The sequence below is a fragment of the Tachyglossus aculeatus genome, chromosome 26 (genome assembly GCF_015852505.1).
Source record: "Tachyglossus aculeatus isolate mTacAcu1 chromosome 26, mTacAcu1.pri, whole genome shotgun sequence".
NCBI classification, from domain to species: Eukaryota; Metazoa; Chordata; class Mammalia; order Monotremata; family Tachyglossidae; genus Tachyglossus; species Tachyglossus aculeatus.
The window spans coordinates 19,364,152-19,384,892 of NC_052091.1; the positions used below are offsets into that span (position 1 = coordinate 19,364,152).

At 47.1% G+C, this 20,741-nt stretch overlaps 1 protein-coding gene across 4 annotated transcripts in view; it reads right to left on the minus strand.

Moving 5' to 3' along the window:
- BNC1 (basonuclin 1) overlaps positions 1 to 20,741 on the minus strand; it is a 44,946-nt gene that overhangs the window by 16,390 nt on the left and 7,815 nt on the right. For 2 of the 4 annotated variants that reach the window (XM_038767262.1, XM_038767263.1), the window contains exons 2-4: positions 4,009 to 4,122; positions 1,387 to 1,486; positions 190 to 425 (exon numbers count right to left, since the gene is read on the minus strand). In XM_038767262.1, coding sequence (XP_038623190.1) covers positions 190 to 425; positions 1,387 to 1,486; positions 4,009 to 4,044 — 372 coding nt within the window. In that variant the 5' untranslated portion in view covers positions 4,045 to 4,122. Of the gene's footprint in view, positions 1 to 189; positions 426 to 1,386; positions 1,487 to 4,008; positions 4,123 to 20,741 lie in introns of those variants that run through there. The other 2 variants (XM_038767264.1, XM_038767266.1) reach the window with 2 other exon arrangements.

Here is a 20,741-nt window from a genome sequence, read left to right on the forward strand (position 1 = left end):
TTAACAGCATCAGGGAGGAAATGCCCGGGTTGACTCGTTCCACCGGAAGGCGGTTCAGACAGGGGCCTCTCGGATCTCTCTCAGTCTGAGGGGTTTGCTGCTTAGAAAAGTGCCTGGCACATATAGTAAGCATTTAAATACCATTAAAAAAGGGGGAGGGGGCGGAAGGGAGAGCCTTCGGGCCGGTACCTGAAGCACATAGCCGCGGATGTAATCCTGCAAGGTCCAATCCAGTGCATGCAAGATCTGGATGACCTCCTCCTGCTTGAGGACGCTGAACAGTCGGTCCAGTAGGATCTTCAGGCGGACTGGGACGGCCTGAGTCCCGTAGAGCATGAGGCTGCCGATATCGAAGACCACGTTGGACTGGACGATCTCCACTTGGCTGGGGGGGTACAGGTTGGGGAACCTCAGTTTGCTCAGGGCTGAAATGCAAATCGCACGCATTGAAAACGGTCAAGAGGAGCCCCCGAAACTTGGCCCATGGGGAGTCGTCTGCAGCTAACTCTTGGTTCCCCGACCCAACCTGGGGTGTGGCGGGGGAAGGAGCCCAGGAAAATGCAACCCACTAGGGGTCCCTAAATTCTCTCTAAGGCAGGAGATTCTGCCACAGGGGAGAAGGCAGAAAAAAGAAATCCACTGGGGGGGCCCTAAATTCCCCTTTAGGCAAGAGGTTTTGCCAAGGGGAGAAGCCAGGAAAATGAAACCCATTGATGATCCCTAAGTCTGCCATGGGGGAGAAGCTCAGGAAACTATAACCCACTGGTGGTTCCTAAATTCTCCCTAGGCAAGAGGTTCTGCCACAGGGAAGATGCCAGGAAAATACAACTCACTGTTGGGTGGGGGTGGGGGGCAGATTCTCCCCTAGGCAAGAGTTTTGCCAAAGGGGAGAAGCCCAAGAAAATTAAACCCATTGGTGGTCCCTAAATTCCCCTTAGGAAACAGGTTCTGCTGTGGGTGGGGAGGGGGAGCCAGAAAAAATGCAACTCCCTGGTGGTCTTGAAATTCCCCCTTAGGTAACAGGTTCTTCCACAGGGGAAAAGCCCAGGAAGGCAACAGAGAAGCCATGGAAAATGCCACCCACTGGGAATCCCTAAATTTTCCCTTAGGCAAGAGGTTCTGCCACAGGGGAGAAGGCAGGAAAAAGAAATCCACTGAGGGTCCCTAAATCTCCCCTTAAGTAGCAGGGTCTGCCTCCTCCTCCTCCTCCGTGGCTAGAAAGAATAAGTGAAATTCTCCTTCTTTCGTCTCTCTGCCCTCTACCATCTAGCAGGTGTTCAGGACGATCAAGATGGGGTGGTAGGGGAGAAAACAGGGAAGAAGCCAGGGTTGGGGGGTACATGAGGACTGGAGTGGCCCGGGGAAGAATCCAAGGATGTTACCTACCGTGGGCAACCCAACCATGTCTGCATTGCTCACACTGACGGGGGTTGATCTTTCCTGGTTTGAAACACTGACAACTACAGCTCAGGGTACAGCTGATCGCCTGCAAGGAAATAAGCGTACATTCATTCAACTGAATTTATCCAACGCTTGACTGTGTGTAGACTGGATTAAGCACTCAGGAGAGGACAATCCAATAATCAACAGACATGGTCCCTGCCCAAAACGAGCTTACAGTCCTAGATGGGGAGATGGGAATAAATAAGTGACAGAGATGGATACAAGTCCGGCAGGGCTGGAATGGGGGATGAAGAAAGGGGCAAGTCAGGGTGATGCAGAAGGGAGTGGGAGAAGAGGAAAGGGGGGCTTAGTCAGGGAAGGTCTCTTGGGGGAAATGTGCCCTCAATAAGGCTTTGAAGGGTGGAAGAAAGAGTCCTTGTCTGGTGGATTTATAGGTATAGCTACAATTCTATTTATTCTGACGATTTTGACACCTGTCTACATGTTTCGTTTCGTTGTCTGTCGCCTCCTTCTAGACTGTGAGCCCGCTGTTGGGTAGGGACCATCTCTATATGTTGCCGACTTGGACTTCCCAAGCGCTTAATACAGTGCTCTGTACACAGTAAGCGCTCAATAAATACGATTGAATGAATGAATGAATGGATTTGAGGAGGGAGGGCGTTCCAGGGCAGAGGCAGGATGTGGGCGAGGGGTCAGCGGCGTGATAGACGAGATTGAGGTACAGCGAGGAGGTTGGCGTTAGAGGTCACGTCATGGGAAGAAGGGGCCAAACCTCAGTCCGAGCTTGCCTCATGATAGCTCGCGGAAGAGTCTTCTGCCCAGTTGAAAAGGAAACATGTCTCTTATTCATTCAATTGTATTTACCGAGCATTCACTGTGCGCAAAGCACTGTACTGAGTGCTTGGGAAAATACAACACAACTAAAAAAAGTGACATTCCCTGCTCACCACGTCTCCTCGTCCCATTTAATAATAATAATGATAATAATAACTGGTATCTGTTAAGCGCTTACTATTGTTAAGCACCATACTAAAGCGCTGGGGTGGGTACAATTCATTCATTTAATCGCATTTATTGAGCGTTTCCTGTGTGCAGAGCACTGGACTAAGCGCTTGGGAAGTACAAGTTGGAAACAGAAGCAACCCGATTAATGTGCAACTACCCCCAATGCTTAAAACAGTGCTTGGCACATCGAGTGGGAGAGGGACTGTGTCCAACCTGATTTGCTTGTATACACCTCAGTGCTTAGTACAGTGCCTGGCACGTTAATACTCGCTTAAATACCAGAGGCTCAGACTGCAGAGTTCTGGGCTGATCATCCAGAACCAAGTTCTTTGTGCAGCAAATATGGGGCCAGGGCAAGGAACGTGGCTGCTAATTCTGTTGTCTTGTACGCTCCCAAGTCCTTTGTACAGTGCTCTGCACATAGTAAGTGCTCAATAAATACCACTGACTGAGTGATCAGTCACACCCCTGCCATCATGGGTTAGGTCCAAAGTCCAACTAGCCTAGAACTTGTTCCTGACAGCAGCACAGCTTATTGGATAGAGCCTAGGCCTGGGCATCAGAAGATCCTGGGTTCCAACCCCATCTCTGCCACTTGTCTGTGTGACCTTGGGTAAGTCACTTCACTTCTCAATGCCTCTGTTACCTCTTCTGTAAAATGGGGATGCGGACTGAGAGCCCATGAGGGACAGGGATTGTGACCAACCTGATTTGCCTGTATTATACTCCCAGAGATTAGTACAGTGCCTGGCATATAGTAAGCACTTATATACCAAAATTATTATTATTATTATTGTTAAGTTGGTGATAGTCGATCCTGGGGAGTTTTTACCCTCAAAGATGTCTTTCTCTTTTGTTGTACTCTCCCAAGTACTTAAAACAGGGCTGTGAAGAGAATAAGTGCTATGGACTGGCTGGCCACTCAATTTCACAGTTCTGGTTTTTTTTTAAATGGTATTTGTTAAGTGCTTACTATGTGACAGGCACTGTACTAAGCGCTTCGGTAGATACAAGCCCTTAGTAAAGTGCTCTGCACACAGTAAGCGCTCAACAAATTCATTCATTCATTCAATCGTATTCAATAAATGATTCAATAAATAAATTCAATTCAATAAATATGTATGAATGAATGAAATAAAAGTTAATTGGGTTGGAGACGGTCCATGTCCCACATTGGGGCTCCCAGTCTTACTGCCCATTTTACAGATGGGGGAACTGAGGCCCAGAGAAGTTCATTCAATCATATTTATTGGGCACTTACTGTGTGCAGAGCACTGTACTGAGTGCTTAGGAAAGGACACTAGAATAATGAACAGACATTCTCCCTGCCCACAATGAACTTAAAGTCTAGAGGATGAACTTACACTCAAGGGGAGTGAAGTGGTTTGTCCAAGTTCACACAGACAAATGGCGGAGCGAGGATTAGAACCCAGGTCCTTCTGACTCCTAGGCCCGGGCTCTAGCCACTAGGCCTCACGGGATAGGGTTGGATCCCATTCCTTTGGTGGCATGGTGGTCTGAGGGAATGTGTCTGGTTATTGTTGCACTGTCCTCTCTCAAGCGCTTAGTACAGTGCTCTCCACACCGCTCAATACTGACCGGCTCCAGCCCGGCTTCCCGGCTGCCCCAGGCCATTGGACACGGGTGACCGTCCGTCTGCTCTGTATTCTGTTCGCCGGCTGCTCAGAGGAGGTGTTCACGTCCGGGCAGGCCCTGGGGGGAGAAGGCATCGGGTTTTGGGGTGCTCCCTGAGGAACGTCCCCAGTTTGGGCAGACAAAACGTTGCCCAGACGTCGTGGCATTCGGTGTGTGCCCAGTGTAATGCCCGCGGAGTCACCCGTCTGACCTGGTGCCCGAGGGTTACCAGTGGCCACCCTATCTCGGGGGAAGGAGTCGAATCAAGTCAGTTCCGACCCAGTTGAGAGGTTGGGCGGGAGCTAATGGGTTTGAGCTGGGCACTATTTGACGTGGTAAAGGACAGAGTCGGCGATTCAAAACCAATAGTAATAACGGAACTCGTTAAGCTCTTACTATGTGCCAAACACTGTGCTAAGCACTGGGGCAGATACAAGTAATCAGGCTGGACACAGTCCCTGTCCTAAGACTTCCAGCTTCCGTTCTGCCCTAGGCTTCAAGCGCCCTTGGCTTCCCTCTCCGGGGTTCATTCTTTCTGAAAAATGGGTTTGCTCTCAGTTTAGAGGATTGTTTCTTTGACAGAGAATAATAACAATAATGGTGGTATTTGTTAAGCCCTTACTATGTGTTAAGCACTGTTCTAATAACAACAATTATGGAATCTGTTAAGTGCTTACTATTGTCAAGCACTGTTGTAAGCACCGGGGTGGATACAAGCTAATCAGGTTGGACACAGTCCCTGTCCCATATGGGGCTCACAGTCTCAATCCCCATTACTGCATACAGTAAGCACTCAATAACTACAATTGAGTGAATTTTACAGATGAGATAACTGAGGCCCAGAGATGTGAAGTGTCTCGCCCAAGGTCACCCAGCAAAGAAGCAGAGGAATCAGGATTAGAACCCAGGCCCTTCTGACTCCCAGGCCTGTGCTCTAGCCTCTATGCCACGCTGCTTCTGCAAACCGAGAAAAAGACAGAAAACTTTATTTCAAGGGAAGGTTGAGTAGTTGTCCTTTAGGAAGGATGACAGAAACCCAAGATTATAACTCCCAACCTCCTCCAGTGGCTAAATTCTTGGCTGTTCGCTGTTCTGATGACATTCATTCATTCAATCGTATTTATTGAGCACTTACTGTGTGCAGAGCACTGTACTAAGTGCTTGGGAAGTACAAGTTGGCAACATATACAGAAGGTCCCTACCCAACAACGGGCTCACAGTATAGAAGGGGGAGAGACAACAACCTGGGAGTTCTCCAGAGATGCATTTGGAATTTTACGGCATTTTGGGGGGCATTTTTAAAGCGCTTACTATGCGTGAACCACTGTTCTAAGCGCTGGGGTGGGTACAAGTTAATTAGGTCAGACCCAATCCCTGTCCTTTCCAGGGCTCACAGTAAAAGTAGGAGGACAGGCACCCCATTCTATAGTTGAGGAAACAGAGGACCAGATAATTCATTAATTCATTCAATTATATTTATTGAGGGTTTACTCTGTGTATAGCACTGCACTAAACACTTGGGAGAGGACAATATAACAATAAACAGACAGATACATTCCCTGCCCACAACGAGCTTCCGGTGTAGAGGGGGAGACAGACATTAATATAAAAGTGAATAAACTTGCTCAAGGTCACCCAGCTGGCAACTGGCCGAGCCGGAATTAGAACTCAGGAGTCCTACTAACTCCCGGGTCCGTGCTTGCTCCACTAGGCCACACTGCATCTCCATTTGGGTAGGCGTCTTGCTAGTCTACCCAATTACCATAGGCACCCCGTTGCCTCACAGGGACTAAGGAATGGTGCCTTGTCTCCCCGAGAGCCAGTGGTACAAAGAGTAAGCTACTGAGGCAGGGGTTCTGTGTCTTACTTCTACTATACGCTCCCAAGTGCCCAGTATATCACCCTACCTGCCCACAGAGCAGGAGCCCAATATATACCAGTGAATGAAAGCCATAACAACAATAATAATAATGGTATTTAAGCGCTTACTCTGTGCCAGGCACTGTACTGAGTGCTTGGGTAGCCTGTCCCACACGGGGCTCACCACCCTCATCTCCATTTTCCAGAAAGAGGGAACTGAGGCTCAGAAAAGTGACTTGCCCAAGGTCACAAGGTAGACAAGCCATGGTGCTTGGATTATAAGAATAATAATGATGATGGCATTTGTTAAGCGCTTACTATGTGCAGAGAACTGTTCTAAGTGATGGGGTGGATACAAGGTGATCAGGTTGTCCCACGGGAGGCTCAGAGTCTTAATCCCCATTTTACAGATGAGGGAACTGAGGCCCAGAGAAGTTCAGTGACTTGCCCAAGGTCACACAGCTGACAAGTGGTGGAGCCAGGATTAGAACCCATGACCTCTGACTCCCAACCCTGCGCTCTTTGCACTGAGCCATGCTGCTTCTCAGGATTAGAACAGACTCCTAGGCCCATGCTCTACCCAGTAGGCCAAGATGCTTCTCTGCCTTATTTATACTTAAATTAATGTCTATCTCCCCCTCTAGGCTGTAAGCTCATTGTGGGCGGGGAGTGTATTTGTATTATTGGACTTTCCCAAGCGCTTAGGACAGTGCTCTGCACATAGTAAGGGCTCAAATACTGACCTTAATATTAGTTTCTAAAAGTTGAAAATAAAGTGAAGTATGTGCACAGGTGTGATCAGACCTGAGGACCGATGAGGTGGCTTCCCTGTGCAATGAACCTAGGCAGACTATTCCTCTCTGGACTTTCTTGTGATTAAAACAGCACAATTTAAGCTAAGGAGCCCGTCAGGGGCCACATGGACACCTAAGACTCTGGGATCAAAGTGACTACTAAGCTATATTTTGCACCCTAGCTGAGAAACTGGACTTTGTTTCCACGTTCCTGCCCCAAGTTCCCCAGGGAGGTTTATCTGTCAAATACCAAGAGCAGGTGGATCTGGTGTAAATTTTTTTTATCGTAACTGTTAAGTGCTTACTATGTGCCAGGCACAGTACTAAGCGCTGGGGTAGATGCCAGATCATCAGGTTGGACATAGTCCTGGTCCCATGTGGGACTCACAGTCTTACTCCCCATTTTACAGATGAGGTAACTGAGGCAAAGGGAAGTGAAGTGACTTGCCAGAGGTCACAAAGCAGGCAAGCGGCAGAGCCGGCATTAGAAAGAACCTAGATCCTTCTGACGCCCAGGCTCGGGAACGATCCACTAGACCACACTGCTTCTCAAGGAAAGCTTTCTTCTTTAAAGAAAGCAAATAGCCAGTGGATTTACTGAGAGCTCACCTCCTCCAGGAGGCCTTCCCAGACTGAGCCCCCCTTTCCTCTCCTCCTCCCCATCCCCCCCGGCCCTACATCCTTCCCCTCCCCACAGCACTTATATATAGTTGTACAGTTTTATTACTCTATTATACTTGTACATATTTACTATTCTATTTATTCTGTTAATGATGTGCAAATAGCTACAATTCTATTTGTTCTGACGATTTTGACACCTGTCTACATGTTCTGTTTTGTTGTCTGTCTCCCCCTTCTAGACTGTAAGCCTGTTGTTGGGTAGGGACTATCTCTATAGGCTGCCAAGTGCTTAATACAGCGCTCTGCACACGGTAAGCGCTCAATAAATATGATTGAATGAATTTGGAAGAGAGTATTAACTCCACAGTACTTACGTACATGTCTTTAAATTGTATATTATAAATGACATCTATTCATATTAAAATCTGTCTCTCCCTTTACACTGTAAACTCGTTAATGGTGGGGAACGTGTCTGCTGATTCTGTTGTACTGTCCTACCCAAAACGACTAGTACAGTGCTCTGCACATAGTACGCACTAAATAAAAATCATGGATTGATTGATCTGTCTTGGGAAGAAGTCTGATCTAGTAGCTAGAGCCCAGGCCTGGGAGTCAGAAGGACCTAGGTTCTAATCCTCGCTCTGTCACTTGTCTGTGTGACCCGAGGCAAGTCACTTTACTTCTCTGGGCCTCAGTTCCCTTCTCTGTAAAATGTGGATGAAGACTGTGTGCCCAATGTGGGACATGGACTGTGTCCAACCCGACTGGCTTGTATCTACCCCAGCGCTTAGTATAGTACGTAGCAAACTCTTACCAACACCACAATTATTATCGTTATTATCATTATTACGAGGGGTGTTTCGTGCTGTGTGTGTGAGAAAATCCCTGTTATCCCGTTATGAATGGGCACTTTTCTCTTCCTCCACATGGTGAGTAAAAATACTAATAATTGTGGTATTTGTTAAGTGCTACTATTTGCCAGGCACTGTACCAAGTGTTCGGGTGGATTCAAGCAAATTGGGTTGGACAAAGTCCCAGTCTCACATGGGACTCACACTACGCTCTGCTGCAATTTAGCTCATCCTCTAGATTGTAAGTTTGTTGTGGGCAGGGAATGTGTCATATTGTTATACTGTACTCTCACAAGTACTTTGCGCAGTGCTCTGCACACAGTAAGCCTTCAATAAATACAATGGACTGAGAAGCAGCGTGGCCTACTGGATAGAGCACGGGCCTGGGAGTTAGAAGCACCCAGGTTCACTTGTCGACTCCACAACTTGTCTGCTGTGTGATCCTGGGCAAGTCACTTCACGTCTCTGGGCCTCAGTGACCTCAGCTGTACCTGTGAGCCCCACATGGGACACGGACCGACTCCAACCTGATTAGCTTGTATCTGCCCCGGTGCTCAGTACAGTGCCTGGCACATAATAAGCACTTAAATGCCGCAGGAAATAAAAAGCCAGGCTCCAGTTTGACTCTGGCAAAAGCGCTCTATTCAAACCTGGTTGTTCAGGGTTAATAACCTTCTTGTCTGATTCAGTATTTCAAAGCTTTCAGCCGCCAAGCCGATCTAAGAACGATGCTGGGATTGCTACATGGAGATCAGCTCGAAACTAACCCATTTTAACAAGCCCTAATGATGTTGATTAAGCAGCTAGGGAAATAATCTAATGTGAATCATTTATAAAAAAAAAAGGGAAAGCTAATTACAGGGCCCAAGAAATTTTCCAATATCAAGCCGCTTGATGTGTTTTTCCACTAAGAAGGATTTTCACAGCATTCCACGCGCAGAACAATAGTATTACTTTCAAAAATTGAAGACAAGAAAAACTTCAACATTCTAATTACAGGTTGGGGAGGTGCATATGGAAATGGGGATGGAAAACTCCTTTCAGAATGTAATCCGTCCATTCTCCAAAAACGGGAAGCAGATGTTTAAAGCGGGCTACGTTCATCGAGGGAATTATCACTGCTTCCTACTCTTTCCTCCTCCCTCACCTCGTTGCACAAGTCTTCTGGGGCATTGGGGTGTTCGGACGGACAGCAGGGATAAAACTTTAGTTTCTACCAAAACCCCAGTCTCTGTTTCTACTCAGTTCTGGGAAAGAGCCATGTGATTGCTTCTTCTGTCTGTCTCTCTCTCTTACACACACACACGTCCAAACATGTTTCCTGATCTCCAAGACCCCAAGACCTGTGCGTTGACACTTGGTCAATCATTTGGGTAACAGGATTTTGAGTAGGAGGAATTCCGAGATTCCACTGAGATTCCGAGATTCCGCCTACTGCCCCTGGGACCAGTTGGCTTGGCGTTGAGAAGAGAGGCAATCCGGGGAAGCAGTGTGCGCTAGTGGCTAGAGCCCAGGCCTGGGAGTCAGAAGGACCTGGGTTCTAATCCTGGCTCTGCTGCTTGTCTGCTGAGTGATCTTCGGCAAGTCACTTCACTTCTCTGGGCCTCTATAGTAAAATGGGGATTAAGACTGTGAGCCCAACCATTCATTCATTCATTCATTCAATCGTATTTATTGAGCGCTTACTGTGTGCAGAGCACTGTACTAAGCGCTTGGGAAGTACAAGTTGGCAACATATAGAGATGGTCCCTACTCAACAACGGGCTCACAAGTCTAGAAAGGGGAGACAGACAACAAAACAAAACATGGGGACAGGTGTCCAGTCATCAGAATAAATAGAAATAGAGCTAGATGCACACCGTTAACAAAATAAATAGAATAGGAATAGAATAGCATAGTTGTCATTCATTCAATCGTATTGATTGAGTGCTTACTGTGTGCAGAACACTGGACTAAGCGCTTGGGGACTGTGTCCAACCCAGTTACCTTGTATCTACCCGAGCGCTTAGTACAATGCCTGGCACATAGTAAGCACACTATTATTATTATTATTGCTATTGTTACTGCTCAGAGAGGCTTCAAGAAGATTCTCCTTTGCAGCAGTCAGTTCTGGGCACTAGGAAAAATTTATTCATTCAATAGTATTTACTGAATGCTTACTGTGTGCAGAGCACTGTACTAAGCGCTTGGGAAAGTACAATATAACAATGAACAAATTCCTTGACTACAACGAGCTTACAATCTGGGGGCGGGGAGATGGACATTAATAGAAATAAAATGACAAATATGGACAAAAGTGCTGTGGGGCTGGGAGCAGGGAAGAACCGGGAAGAACCAAGGGAGCAAGTCAGGGTGACACAGAATGTCCTAATCGTAATTCACCGCTGGTTAGATCCCTGTAGCATGGCCAAGGATAGAGAAGCAGTGTGGTCTAGTGGATAGAACCCGGGCCTGAGAGTCAGGAGGACCGGGGTTCTAACCCCAGCTTTGTCACTTGTCTGCTGAATGACCTTGGGCAAGTCACTTCACTTGCTTAGAGAAGCAGCGTGGCTCAGTGGAAAGAGCACGGGCTTGGGAGTCAAAGGTCATGTGTTCAAATCCCAGCTCCGCCAATTGTCAGCTGTGTGACTTCGGGCAAGTCACTTCACTTCTCTGGGCCTCAGTTACCTCATCTGGAAAATGGGGATTAAGATTGTGAGCCCCCTGTGGGCCAACCTGATCACCTTGCAAACTCCCCAGCGCTTAGAATAGTGCTTTGCACATAGTAAGCGCTCAATAAATGCCATTATTATTATCATTCTCTGGGCCCCAGTTACCTCAGCTGGAAAATGGGGATTTAATACCTGTTCCCCCGCCTATTTAGAATTATGTGGCACAGGGACTGGATCTAACCTATCTCGTATTTTCCTCAGCTTTCCACACAGGAAGCGCTTAATACCACAATTATTATTATTACAGACATCCTTCCACTCAGCTGGTAATGGGTAACGAGAGATACTTCAGCCAAGGTCTCCCCTTGCAAACAGAAACCTTTCCATCCGCTTTGACCACCTTATCGACTTTCCACCCCCCTTACAACCCAATCGGCACACTTCACTTCTCTCACGCTGACCTTCTCACTGTACCTCGATCTCGTCTATCTTGCCGACAACCTCTCGCCCACGTCCTGCCTCTGGCCTGGAAAGCCCTCCTTCTTCATAAACGATCACAAACGATCACTGCTCTCCCGCTTCAAAGTCATATTGGAGGCTCATTTCTTCCGAGAGGCCTTCCCTGATGAAGCCCTTCTTTCCTCTTCTCCCACTTACATCTGCGTTGCCCTGACTCGCTCCCTTTACTCATCCTCCCTCCCAGCCCCTCAGTACTTATGTCCATATCCAATATTTATTTATATCAATCTCTCTCTCCCCCTCTAAACTCGTGCTCATTGTGGGCAGGGAATGTGTCTTATACTGTAATCTCCCAAATGCCTAATGTAGTGCTCTGCACACAGTTAGCACTCTGTAAATATAACTGAGTGACTGATTGCTTTCTCCCTCTCCTTCCCAACCACCCCACTCTCTTTTAAAGCTCCCTGGTCACTTGGCAGATCCAGGAAGCAGCATGGAGTGTAGATAGACCCCAGGCCTGGAAGTCAGAAGGTCATGGATTCTAATCCCGGCTCCGCCACTTGTTTGCTGTGTAACCTCGGGCAAGCCACTTCACTTCTCTGGGCCTCAGTTACCTCGCCTGTAAAACAGGGATTGAGATTGTGAGCACTCTGCCGATCTGCTTGGATCCACCCCAGTGTTTAGTACAGTGCCTGGCACATAGTAAGTGCTTAACAAATACCATCATTATTATTATTATTATTATCCAGGTCCCCTTGGGGCACATCCATTTGGTCATATTTATTGAGCACCTACTGTCTGCAGAGAACTGTACTAAGCGCTTTTGAGAGTCCAATAGGACAATATAACAGACCCACTCCCTGCCCATAACGGGCTTTCAGTTTAGCAGGGGCATCTCCTTAAAGCTTCCCACCCAGTCTCACGGTCCTGGCTCCATTCATTCATTCAATCAATTGTATTTATTGAGCGCTTACTGTGTGCAGAGCACTGTAGTAAGCGCCTGGGAGGTTTCAATATAACACTAAACAGACATTCCCTGGCCCAGAATCTGAGGAAAACCAGGGGTGGAAGTCCAAGCAGGAGGTGTTCTGCTTTCCCAAGACCTGGTCTCCTGGCCTTGTGGGGAGAGTGTGTCTGGGAGTTGGAGGACCTGGGTTCTAATCCCAGTTCCACCACTTGCTTCCTGTGTGACTTGGGGCAAGCCGCTGACTTTCTCTGAGCCTCAGTTTTCTCATCAGCAGAATGGGGATTAAAGACCTACTCCCCATCCCCCGGGGACTGGGAGACCTGAAGGGGACAGAGGCCACTCTGATCATCTTATGTCTACCCCAGTGCTTATGGACACAGCCTGGGCCTTGGAGTCAGAAGGTCATGGGATCTAATCCCGGCTCTGCCACTTGCCTTCTGAGTGACCTTGGGCAAGTCACTTCACTTCTCTGGGCCTCAGTTACTGAAACTGGAAAACGGGAATTAAGAATGTGAGCCTCACGCGCGACAGGGACTGTGTCCAATCCAATTTCTGTGTGCCCACCCCAGCGCTGCCCATAACAAGCCTACTGTTTATAGGCTGATACAGACATTAGCATGAACAATTTATTGTATATAATTTAAAGATATGGACATAAGTGCTGTGGGGTTGGGGATGGAGTGAATATCAAGTGTCCAAATAATAATAATAATAATAATAATGGTATTTATTATGCACTTACTATGTGCAAAGCACTGTTCTAAGCGCTGGGGAGGTTACAAGGTGACCAGGTTGTTCCACGGGGGGCTCACAGTCTTAATCCCCATTTTACAGATGAAGTAACAGGCACAGAGAAGTTAAAGTGACTTGCTCAAAGTCACCCAGCTGACAACTGGTGGAGCCAGAATTTGAACCCATGACCTCTGACTCCAGAGCCCGTGCTCTTTCCACTGAGCCACGCTGCTTCTCCAAAGGTGTTTATTATGTGGCAGGCACTGTACTGAGCGCTGAGGTAGATGCAAGGTAATCAGGTTGGACACAATCCCTATCGCCCATGGGGCTCGCAGTCTTAGTCCCCATTTTGCAGATGAGGGTGGCCAGAGCAGTGAAATGACTTGCCCAGAGTCACACAACAGACAAGTGGCGCAGCCGGGATTAGAACCCAGGTCCTTCTGATGCCCAGGCCTGTGCCCTAGCCATTTGATCACTCTACTTCCCCTGAGACAGATCTAGCACTCAATCGTTCACAAGTATTTACTGAGCACTTTCTATGGACAGAGCTTGAGAAAGTACAATGCAAAAGAATTAGCAGACAGGTTCCCTGCCCATAATGAGCTTACCATCTATACGAAGAGGCAGTCATTAACAGGAATAAATACTAATTTATAATATACAATTTAAAGATTGGTACATAAATGCTGTGGGATTGGGGGTGGAGCGAATATCAAACACCCAAATGTGTTTACTATGTGCCAGGCACTGTACTAAGTGCTGGGGCAGATTCAAGCTCATCAGGTTGGACACAATCTCTGTCCCCCCTGGGGCTCACAGTCCTATTCCCCACTTTGCAGATGAGGCAAAGGAAGCCCAGAGAAGTGAATTAACTTGCCCCGAGTCACACAGCAGACTAGTGGGGAAGCCGGGATTAGAATCCAGGTCCTTCTGACTCCCAGGCCCGGGGTCTAGCCACTAGTCCACACTGTTACTGGGTTATGAGAAGCAGCGTGGCTCAGTGGAAAGACTTCGGAGTCAGAGGTCACGGGTTCGAATCCAGGATACGCCACGTCTGCTATGTGACCTTGGGCAAGTCACTTAACTTCTCAGAGCCTCAATTACCTCATCTGTAAAATGGGGATTAAGACTGTGAACCCCACCTGGGACAACCTGATCACCTTGTATCCCCCCAGTGCTTAGAACAGTGCTTTGCACATAGTAAGCGCTTAACAAATGCCATCATTATTATTATTAAGCCCCAGGCCCTGGGTGGGATCTGGGGAGGAAAGCACATTGTCTGCCCAACCCGGGTGTTAGAGAAGCAGTGTGGCCTAATGGATAGAGCGCAGGCCTGGGAGTCATAAGGATCTAGTTTCCAACCCTGGCTCCGTCACTTGCCTGCTGTGTGACCTTGGGCCAGTCCCTTCCCTTCTCTAGGCTTCGGTTACCTCATCTGGAAAATGGGGATAAAGACCGTGAGCCCTGTGTGGGACATGGATTTTGTCCAATCTATGTTGTACCTCCCCCAGCGCTTAGAATAGTGCCTGACACATAGTAAGCGCTTAACAAATGCCATTATTATTATTATAAAAAGCTCAGTTTTCTCATCTGTGAAAAGGAAATGAATCCCTAAACCACCAACAAGGCTCCAAAGGCTGGGCTGAGGAAAGGCACAGAGGGCAGAGTTAGGAAGAGATAAAACATTACAGAGAAACAAAGAACCCGGGCCTGAGGAACTGGGTTCTAATCCCGGCTTTGCCACTTGTCTGTTGTGTGACCTTGGGCCAGTCACTACACTTCTCTGGGCTTCAGTTCCCTCACCTGTAAAATGAGGACTAAGAGTGTGAGCACCATGGACTTTGTCCATTCTGATTAGCTTGTACCTCCCTCAGAGTTTAGAACAGTGCCTGAAAAATAGTAAACACTTAAATACCCTGAAAAAGAGTGATTCACTGCCTCAGGGTCTCAGTTTCCTCATCTGTGAAAAGGGAATGAACCACCCCTCTGCCCTACAAGACTCCAAAAGGTGTGATGGGGTAAAGTGCCAAGGGTGGATTTGGGAAAAGACAAAACATCACGGGAAGCAATGAGCAAAGGCTTGAGAGTTAGAGGAACTTGGTTCTAATCCAGTGTGTGACCTTGGGCAAATCACTTCTCACTTCTCACTTCTCCCTTACCTGCAAAACAGGGATTCAATCCCGGTCATCCTTCCTCCACAGTCTGTGAGTCCCTGGTGGAATAGGGATTGTATCTGACCTGATTAACTTGTATCTACCCCAGGGCTTCCTACAGTTCCTGGCACATAGTAAGCACTCAACAAATATCACAATTATAATTATGAGTGCTCTGCACACAGTAAACGCTCAATACATTCCACTGATGGGTATCCTCAGGGTGGCATCTTTCTGACCCTTCCCAGGCCTCTGGCTCAAAATCCTCTCCCCCACCTTCAAAGCCTTACTGAAGGCCCATCTCCTCCAGGAAGCCTTCCCTGACTAAGCCCCCCTTTCCTCTTCTCCCACTCCCTTCTGCGTCGCCCTTACTCCCTTTCTTCATCCTCCCTCCTGGCCTTACACACTTATCATCATCATCAATCGTATTTATTGAGCGTTTACTGTGTGCAGAGCACTGTACTAAGCGCTTGGGAAGTACAAGTTGGCAACACACAGAGACAGTCCCTACCCAACAGTGGGCTCGCAGTCTAAAAGACTTATGTCCACTTATGTCCACATCTAGTGGCTAGAGCCGGGGCCTGGGAGTCAGAAGGTCCCTGGTTCTAATCCCGGCTCCACCACTTCTCTGCTCTGTAACCCTGGTCAAGTCACTTCACTTCTCTCTGCCTCAGTTTTCTCATCTGTCAGATGGGCGTTGAGACCGAGAGCCCCACATGGGACAGGGACTGCATCCAACTTGATTTGCTTGCATCCACCCCGGTGCTTAGTACAGGGCCTGGCACAAAATAAGTACTTACCATCATTTATTCATATTAATATCTGCCACCCCCTCTAGACTAAATTCATCATGGGCAGGGACTGTATCTGTTTATTGTTGTACTATCCTCTCCCAAGTGCTTAGTCCAGTGCTCTGCACATAGTAAGCGCTCAGTACAGTGCCTGGCACAAAGCGCATAAACACCATCATTTATTCAAAATAATGTCTGTCTCCCCCTCTAATAATAATAAAAATGATGGCGTTTATTAAGTGCTTACTATGTGCAAAGCACTGTTCTAAGTGCTGGGGAGGTTACAAGGTGATCAGGTTGTCCCACAGGAGGCTCAAAGTCAACCCCCATTTCACAGATGAGGGAACTGAGGCCCAGAGAAGTGACTTGCCCAAAGTCACACAGCTGAAAACTGGTGGAGCCGGGATTTGAACCCATGACCTCTGACTCCAAAGCCCAGGCTCTTTCCACTGAGCCACACTGCTTCTCTAGACTGTAAGCGCATTGTGGACAGGGATTGGGTGCGTTTACTGTTGTACTGTCCTCTCCCCAGGGCTAAGCACAGTACTCTGCACATAGGAAGAGCTCAATAAGTACAACCTAATGAGTGTATGAACGAAACTCCGGCCACTCATCCGTTATGGGCATTTCCCTGGGACCCAGCTGGACAGGTTGGGGTTTACGCTCTGAGAGCGGACAGGAAATCCCGGCCCGAGCGGCGTCAGCAGATGGTGCAGGTTAGGGCCGATTCTGGTTGTGGAGAAACCGCCACCCTCCACCTCGGCATCAAAGGGTCTCCCCTGGCCCAGACACAGATCGTTTTAAAGCCATTCGAACCTTAGCGGAAAAAAAACAGAAGAAAGGAAAAACGCTCCCGACTCCGGGGTTCAAAGCCGCATGGGGAACTCTTGGGATGGAAGTTTTGTGGCCGTGGGACAGGGGGGTTGAGATGGAACCGATCTCTTCAATAGCTTTGAGGGGTAAACGAGCTCCCCGAATCCGAGCTGTCCCAGGGAATAAAAGATAGGAGGTCAAGGAGAAGCAGTGTGGCTATGAGAAGCACATAGGACAACCTGATCACATTGCAACCACCCCAGAACTTAGAACAGTGCTTTGCACACAGTAAGCACTTAATAAATGCTATTATTACTATTACAGCTTTTAATCATCCTCAGAGGGCTTGATGGATGTAGCCCTCCGTCTTTATTTATTATATTTATTTAAATTAATATTGTATTATAAATTATATTTATTCAATTGTATTTATTGAGTGCTTACTGTGAACAGAGCACTGTATTAAGCGCTTGGCAGAGTACACTACAATAAACAGATGCATTCCCTATACATTATATTAATATTAAATTAATTCTTTATAGTCATATTAATGTCCATCTCCCTCCTCTAGCTCATTATGGACAGGGAATGTGTTTTTTATTGTTCTACTGTACTCTCCCAAGAACTTAGTACAGTGCTCTGCACACAGTGAGCGCTCAATAAATACAACTGACTGAATGAGTATAACATCCATGGCATCTTCCCAGACACCATGCATTTTATGCTGCTCATAGGCAACAAACATTCCTTCGCCATGTCACTTGCACACATAGATCAATCGATGGAATTTACTGAGCGCTTACTGTGTGCAAAACACTGGACTAAGCTCTGGGGAAAGGACAACAGGAATATTCTCTCCCACACAACCTGCTCCAAATTCGGACACACACCCCACACACAGCAACTGAGACTCCACTTTTGTACACACAACCTCATGGACTTCTGTCTCCCAGAATATCCCTGTGATCCAGAATAGGAGTAAATGACAGCAGAGAGATATTGGGGCCCGCTGGTGGGATAAGATTTCTCCCTTAACAAAGCACAGAGGGAACAAGGAACAAAAGCATAGTGGATAGAACCCGGGCCTGGGAGTAAGAAGGTCATGGGTTCTAATACTGCCTCTGCCTCCTGTCTGCTGTGCAGCCCTGGGAAAGTCACTTCACTTCTCTGGGCCTCATTCACCTCATCTGTAAATTGGGGATTAAGACTGTGAGCCCGATGTGGAACTGGGACTGTGTCCAACCCCATTTGTGTGGATCCACCCTAGGGCATTGTACAGTGCCTGGCATATAGTAAGCGCTTAGCAAATACCATTATTATTACTATTATTCAGTTCTCTGGAGAAATGAGCTTGCTGCCCATGGGCATGGAACGTGCCTGCTAATTCTGCTGGGATTGTCCTCTCCCAAGAGCCTAGTCCAGTCCTCTACACAGGTTAAGCGCCTCCCCATCCCCCTGCCTTACCTCCTTCCCCTCCCCACAGCACCTGTATATATGTTTGTACATATTTATTACTCTATTTTACTTGTACATATTTATTGTATTAATTTTGTTTGGTTTATGTTTTGTTGTCCGTCTCCCCCTTCTAGACTGTGAGCCCGCTGTTGACTAGGGACTGTCTCTATATGTTGCAAACTTGTACTTCCCAAGCGCTGCACACAGTAAGCACTCAATAAATAAATACGATTGAATGAATGAATGAAATACCACTGATTGATTAGGACTCGGGTGGGTCTTGGCAGGAGCGGAGCCTGTCATTACCAAATGGTTTTTGGAGGGGAGGAGAAAGAATTGGGATGTAGTTGGCTCAAGGAATTCAGAACAGGGCTAGCTCTTGATGGTTTTCAATAAAAATAAGAATAAAAATAAAAAGGTTGTGACGACAATTATCCCACTTGGAGACGTCCCTATCTCTTTTTCTGGGTGAGCAAGGACAGAGGGTTTTCTTTCTGTTTGGACCCTGTTGACTAGACAACACAAGTGGATAGAGCCTGGGCCTGGGACTCAGAAGGTCATGGGTTCTAATGCTGGCTCCACCACTTGTCTGCTGGGTGACCTTAGGCAAGTCACTTTGCTTCTCTGGGCCTCAGTTCCTTCACCTGAAAAATGGTGACTGAGACTGAATCCCACGTGGGACAGGGACTTTGTCCAACCCGATTTGCTTTGTATCTACCCCAGTGCTTAGTACAGTGCTTGGCACAATTTAAGTGCTTAACAAATAGCAGTATAATTGTTATTATTAACAACACTATTGGAGACCAAGGACCTCAAATCCCCAGCCTGGTTTGCCGTCTTCTAAACCTCTACAGGTATGGACATGACTGATTCAGCAGCAACTGCCCGGAGTTTAGCTATGGCCTAAATCTGATCAATCAGCGGTCTTTACTGAGTGCATTCTAAACACTGTAGTGTGTGCAGAACACTGTACTAAACACTTGGGAGACTATGATACAAGAGAATTGGTAGACATGTCCCCTGGGTTCTAATCCTGGTTCTGCCTGCTTTACTTTCTTCTCTCTACCTCAGTTTCCTCAAAGGTAAAATGAGAATTAAATACCTGTTCCCCCTCCTACAAAGACTGTGGGCACCATGTGGGACAGGGACTGTGTCCACCCTGATTAACTTGTATCTACCCCAGTGCTTTGGATATTGCTTGACCCATCAATCAATCAATTGTATTTTATTGAGCGCTTACTGTGTGCAGAGCACTGTACTAAGCGCTTGGGAAGTACAAGTTGGCAACACATAGAGACGGTCCCTACTCAACAGTGGGCTCACAGTCTAGAAGGGGGAGACAGAGAACAAAACAAAACATATTAACAAAATAAAATAAATAGAATAGATATGTACAAGTAAAATAAATAGAGTAATAAATACGTACAAACATATATACAGGTGCTGTGGGGAAGGGAAGGAGGTGACCCATACTAAGTGCTTAACCAAACAACTGCATTTATTGGGCACTTATTATGAGCAGAGGACTGTATAAGCGCTTGGGAGAGTGCAATACAAACAGAATTAGCAGGCATGTTCCCTGCCTATAACGATAACATAATAATAATAATAATATCCTATAGTCTAAAGCCCAAAAAACCCTCTTTCCTTCTGGAGTATTTTCCATTTTCAGCTAATAAATATGTTTAACTTGAGAAGACTTAAAAACAACTCCTTCTCCTGTCGAAAGTTTTGGAAAGGAAGGGACTTCAAGAGGAAAACGAGAGTGCATTTTAAAAACTTGCTAATTTCGTGCAGACTGACAAAAAGCATTAGCAGAAAGTTCCTTTTTGGCTACATTTTCCACGTAAACCTTTTATGCTTTAGAGAAGCAGCGTGGACAAGTGGATAGAACACGGGCCTGGGGGGTCAGAAAGCCCTGGGGTTTTTAATCCCGGCTTCACCACTTGTCTGGCGTGTGACCCTGGGCAAGTCACCTCACTTTCCTCTTTTGCAAAATGGGGTTTAAGACTGGGAACCTTAAGTGGGACAGGGACTGTGTCCAACCTAATTAGCTTCTATCTACCCCAGTGCTTAGAACAGTGTTTGACACCCAGTAAGCACTTAATACCATGAAAAAAAAATCTGAAACAAAAGCTGTGGGGTGGAAAAAACTAGAGGATGCTTTCAAAAAGGAAAAGGAGAGTCACAACCGTGCTCAACGCCTCAGGAGCTTCCCGACCTGCCTCAGGGCCTTCCGGACCTTACAGAAGATGGATTCAACTTGGGGCCAGAGTCCTTTGGAGTGGAGAAGTTTCTGGAGGTGGAAGTAAGTGATGTGAGCCCCAGAAGATAAGGAATGGGAACATAAGCACTCCTCCTCGGCTTTAGGAGCCCCTATGAGCCCCGGGTCAAAACAACGCAGGAACTAAAGGGAAAACACAGGCAACTGGCTCTTTCTTGCCCCTCAGGCCCTTCCAAAATGGACCTTGATGGCCCTTTTGAAGCCCATTTCCTTTGAGCTTCCCCTTCCCACACATTTAAAGAGCATCAGGTTTGGACAGAGGAGTG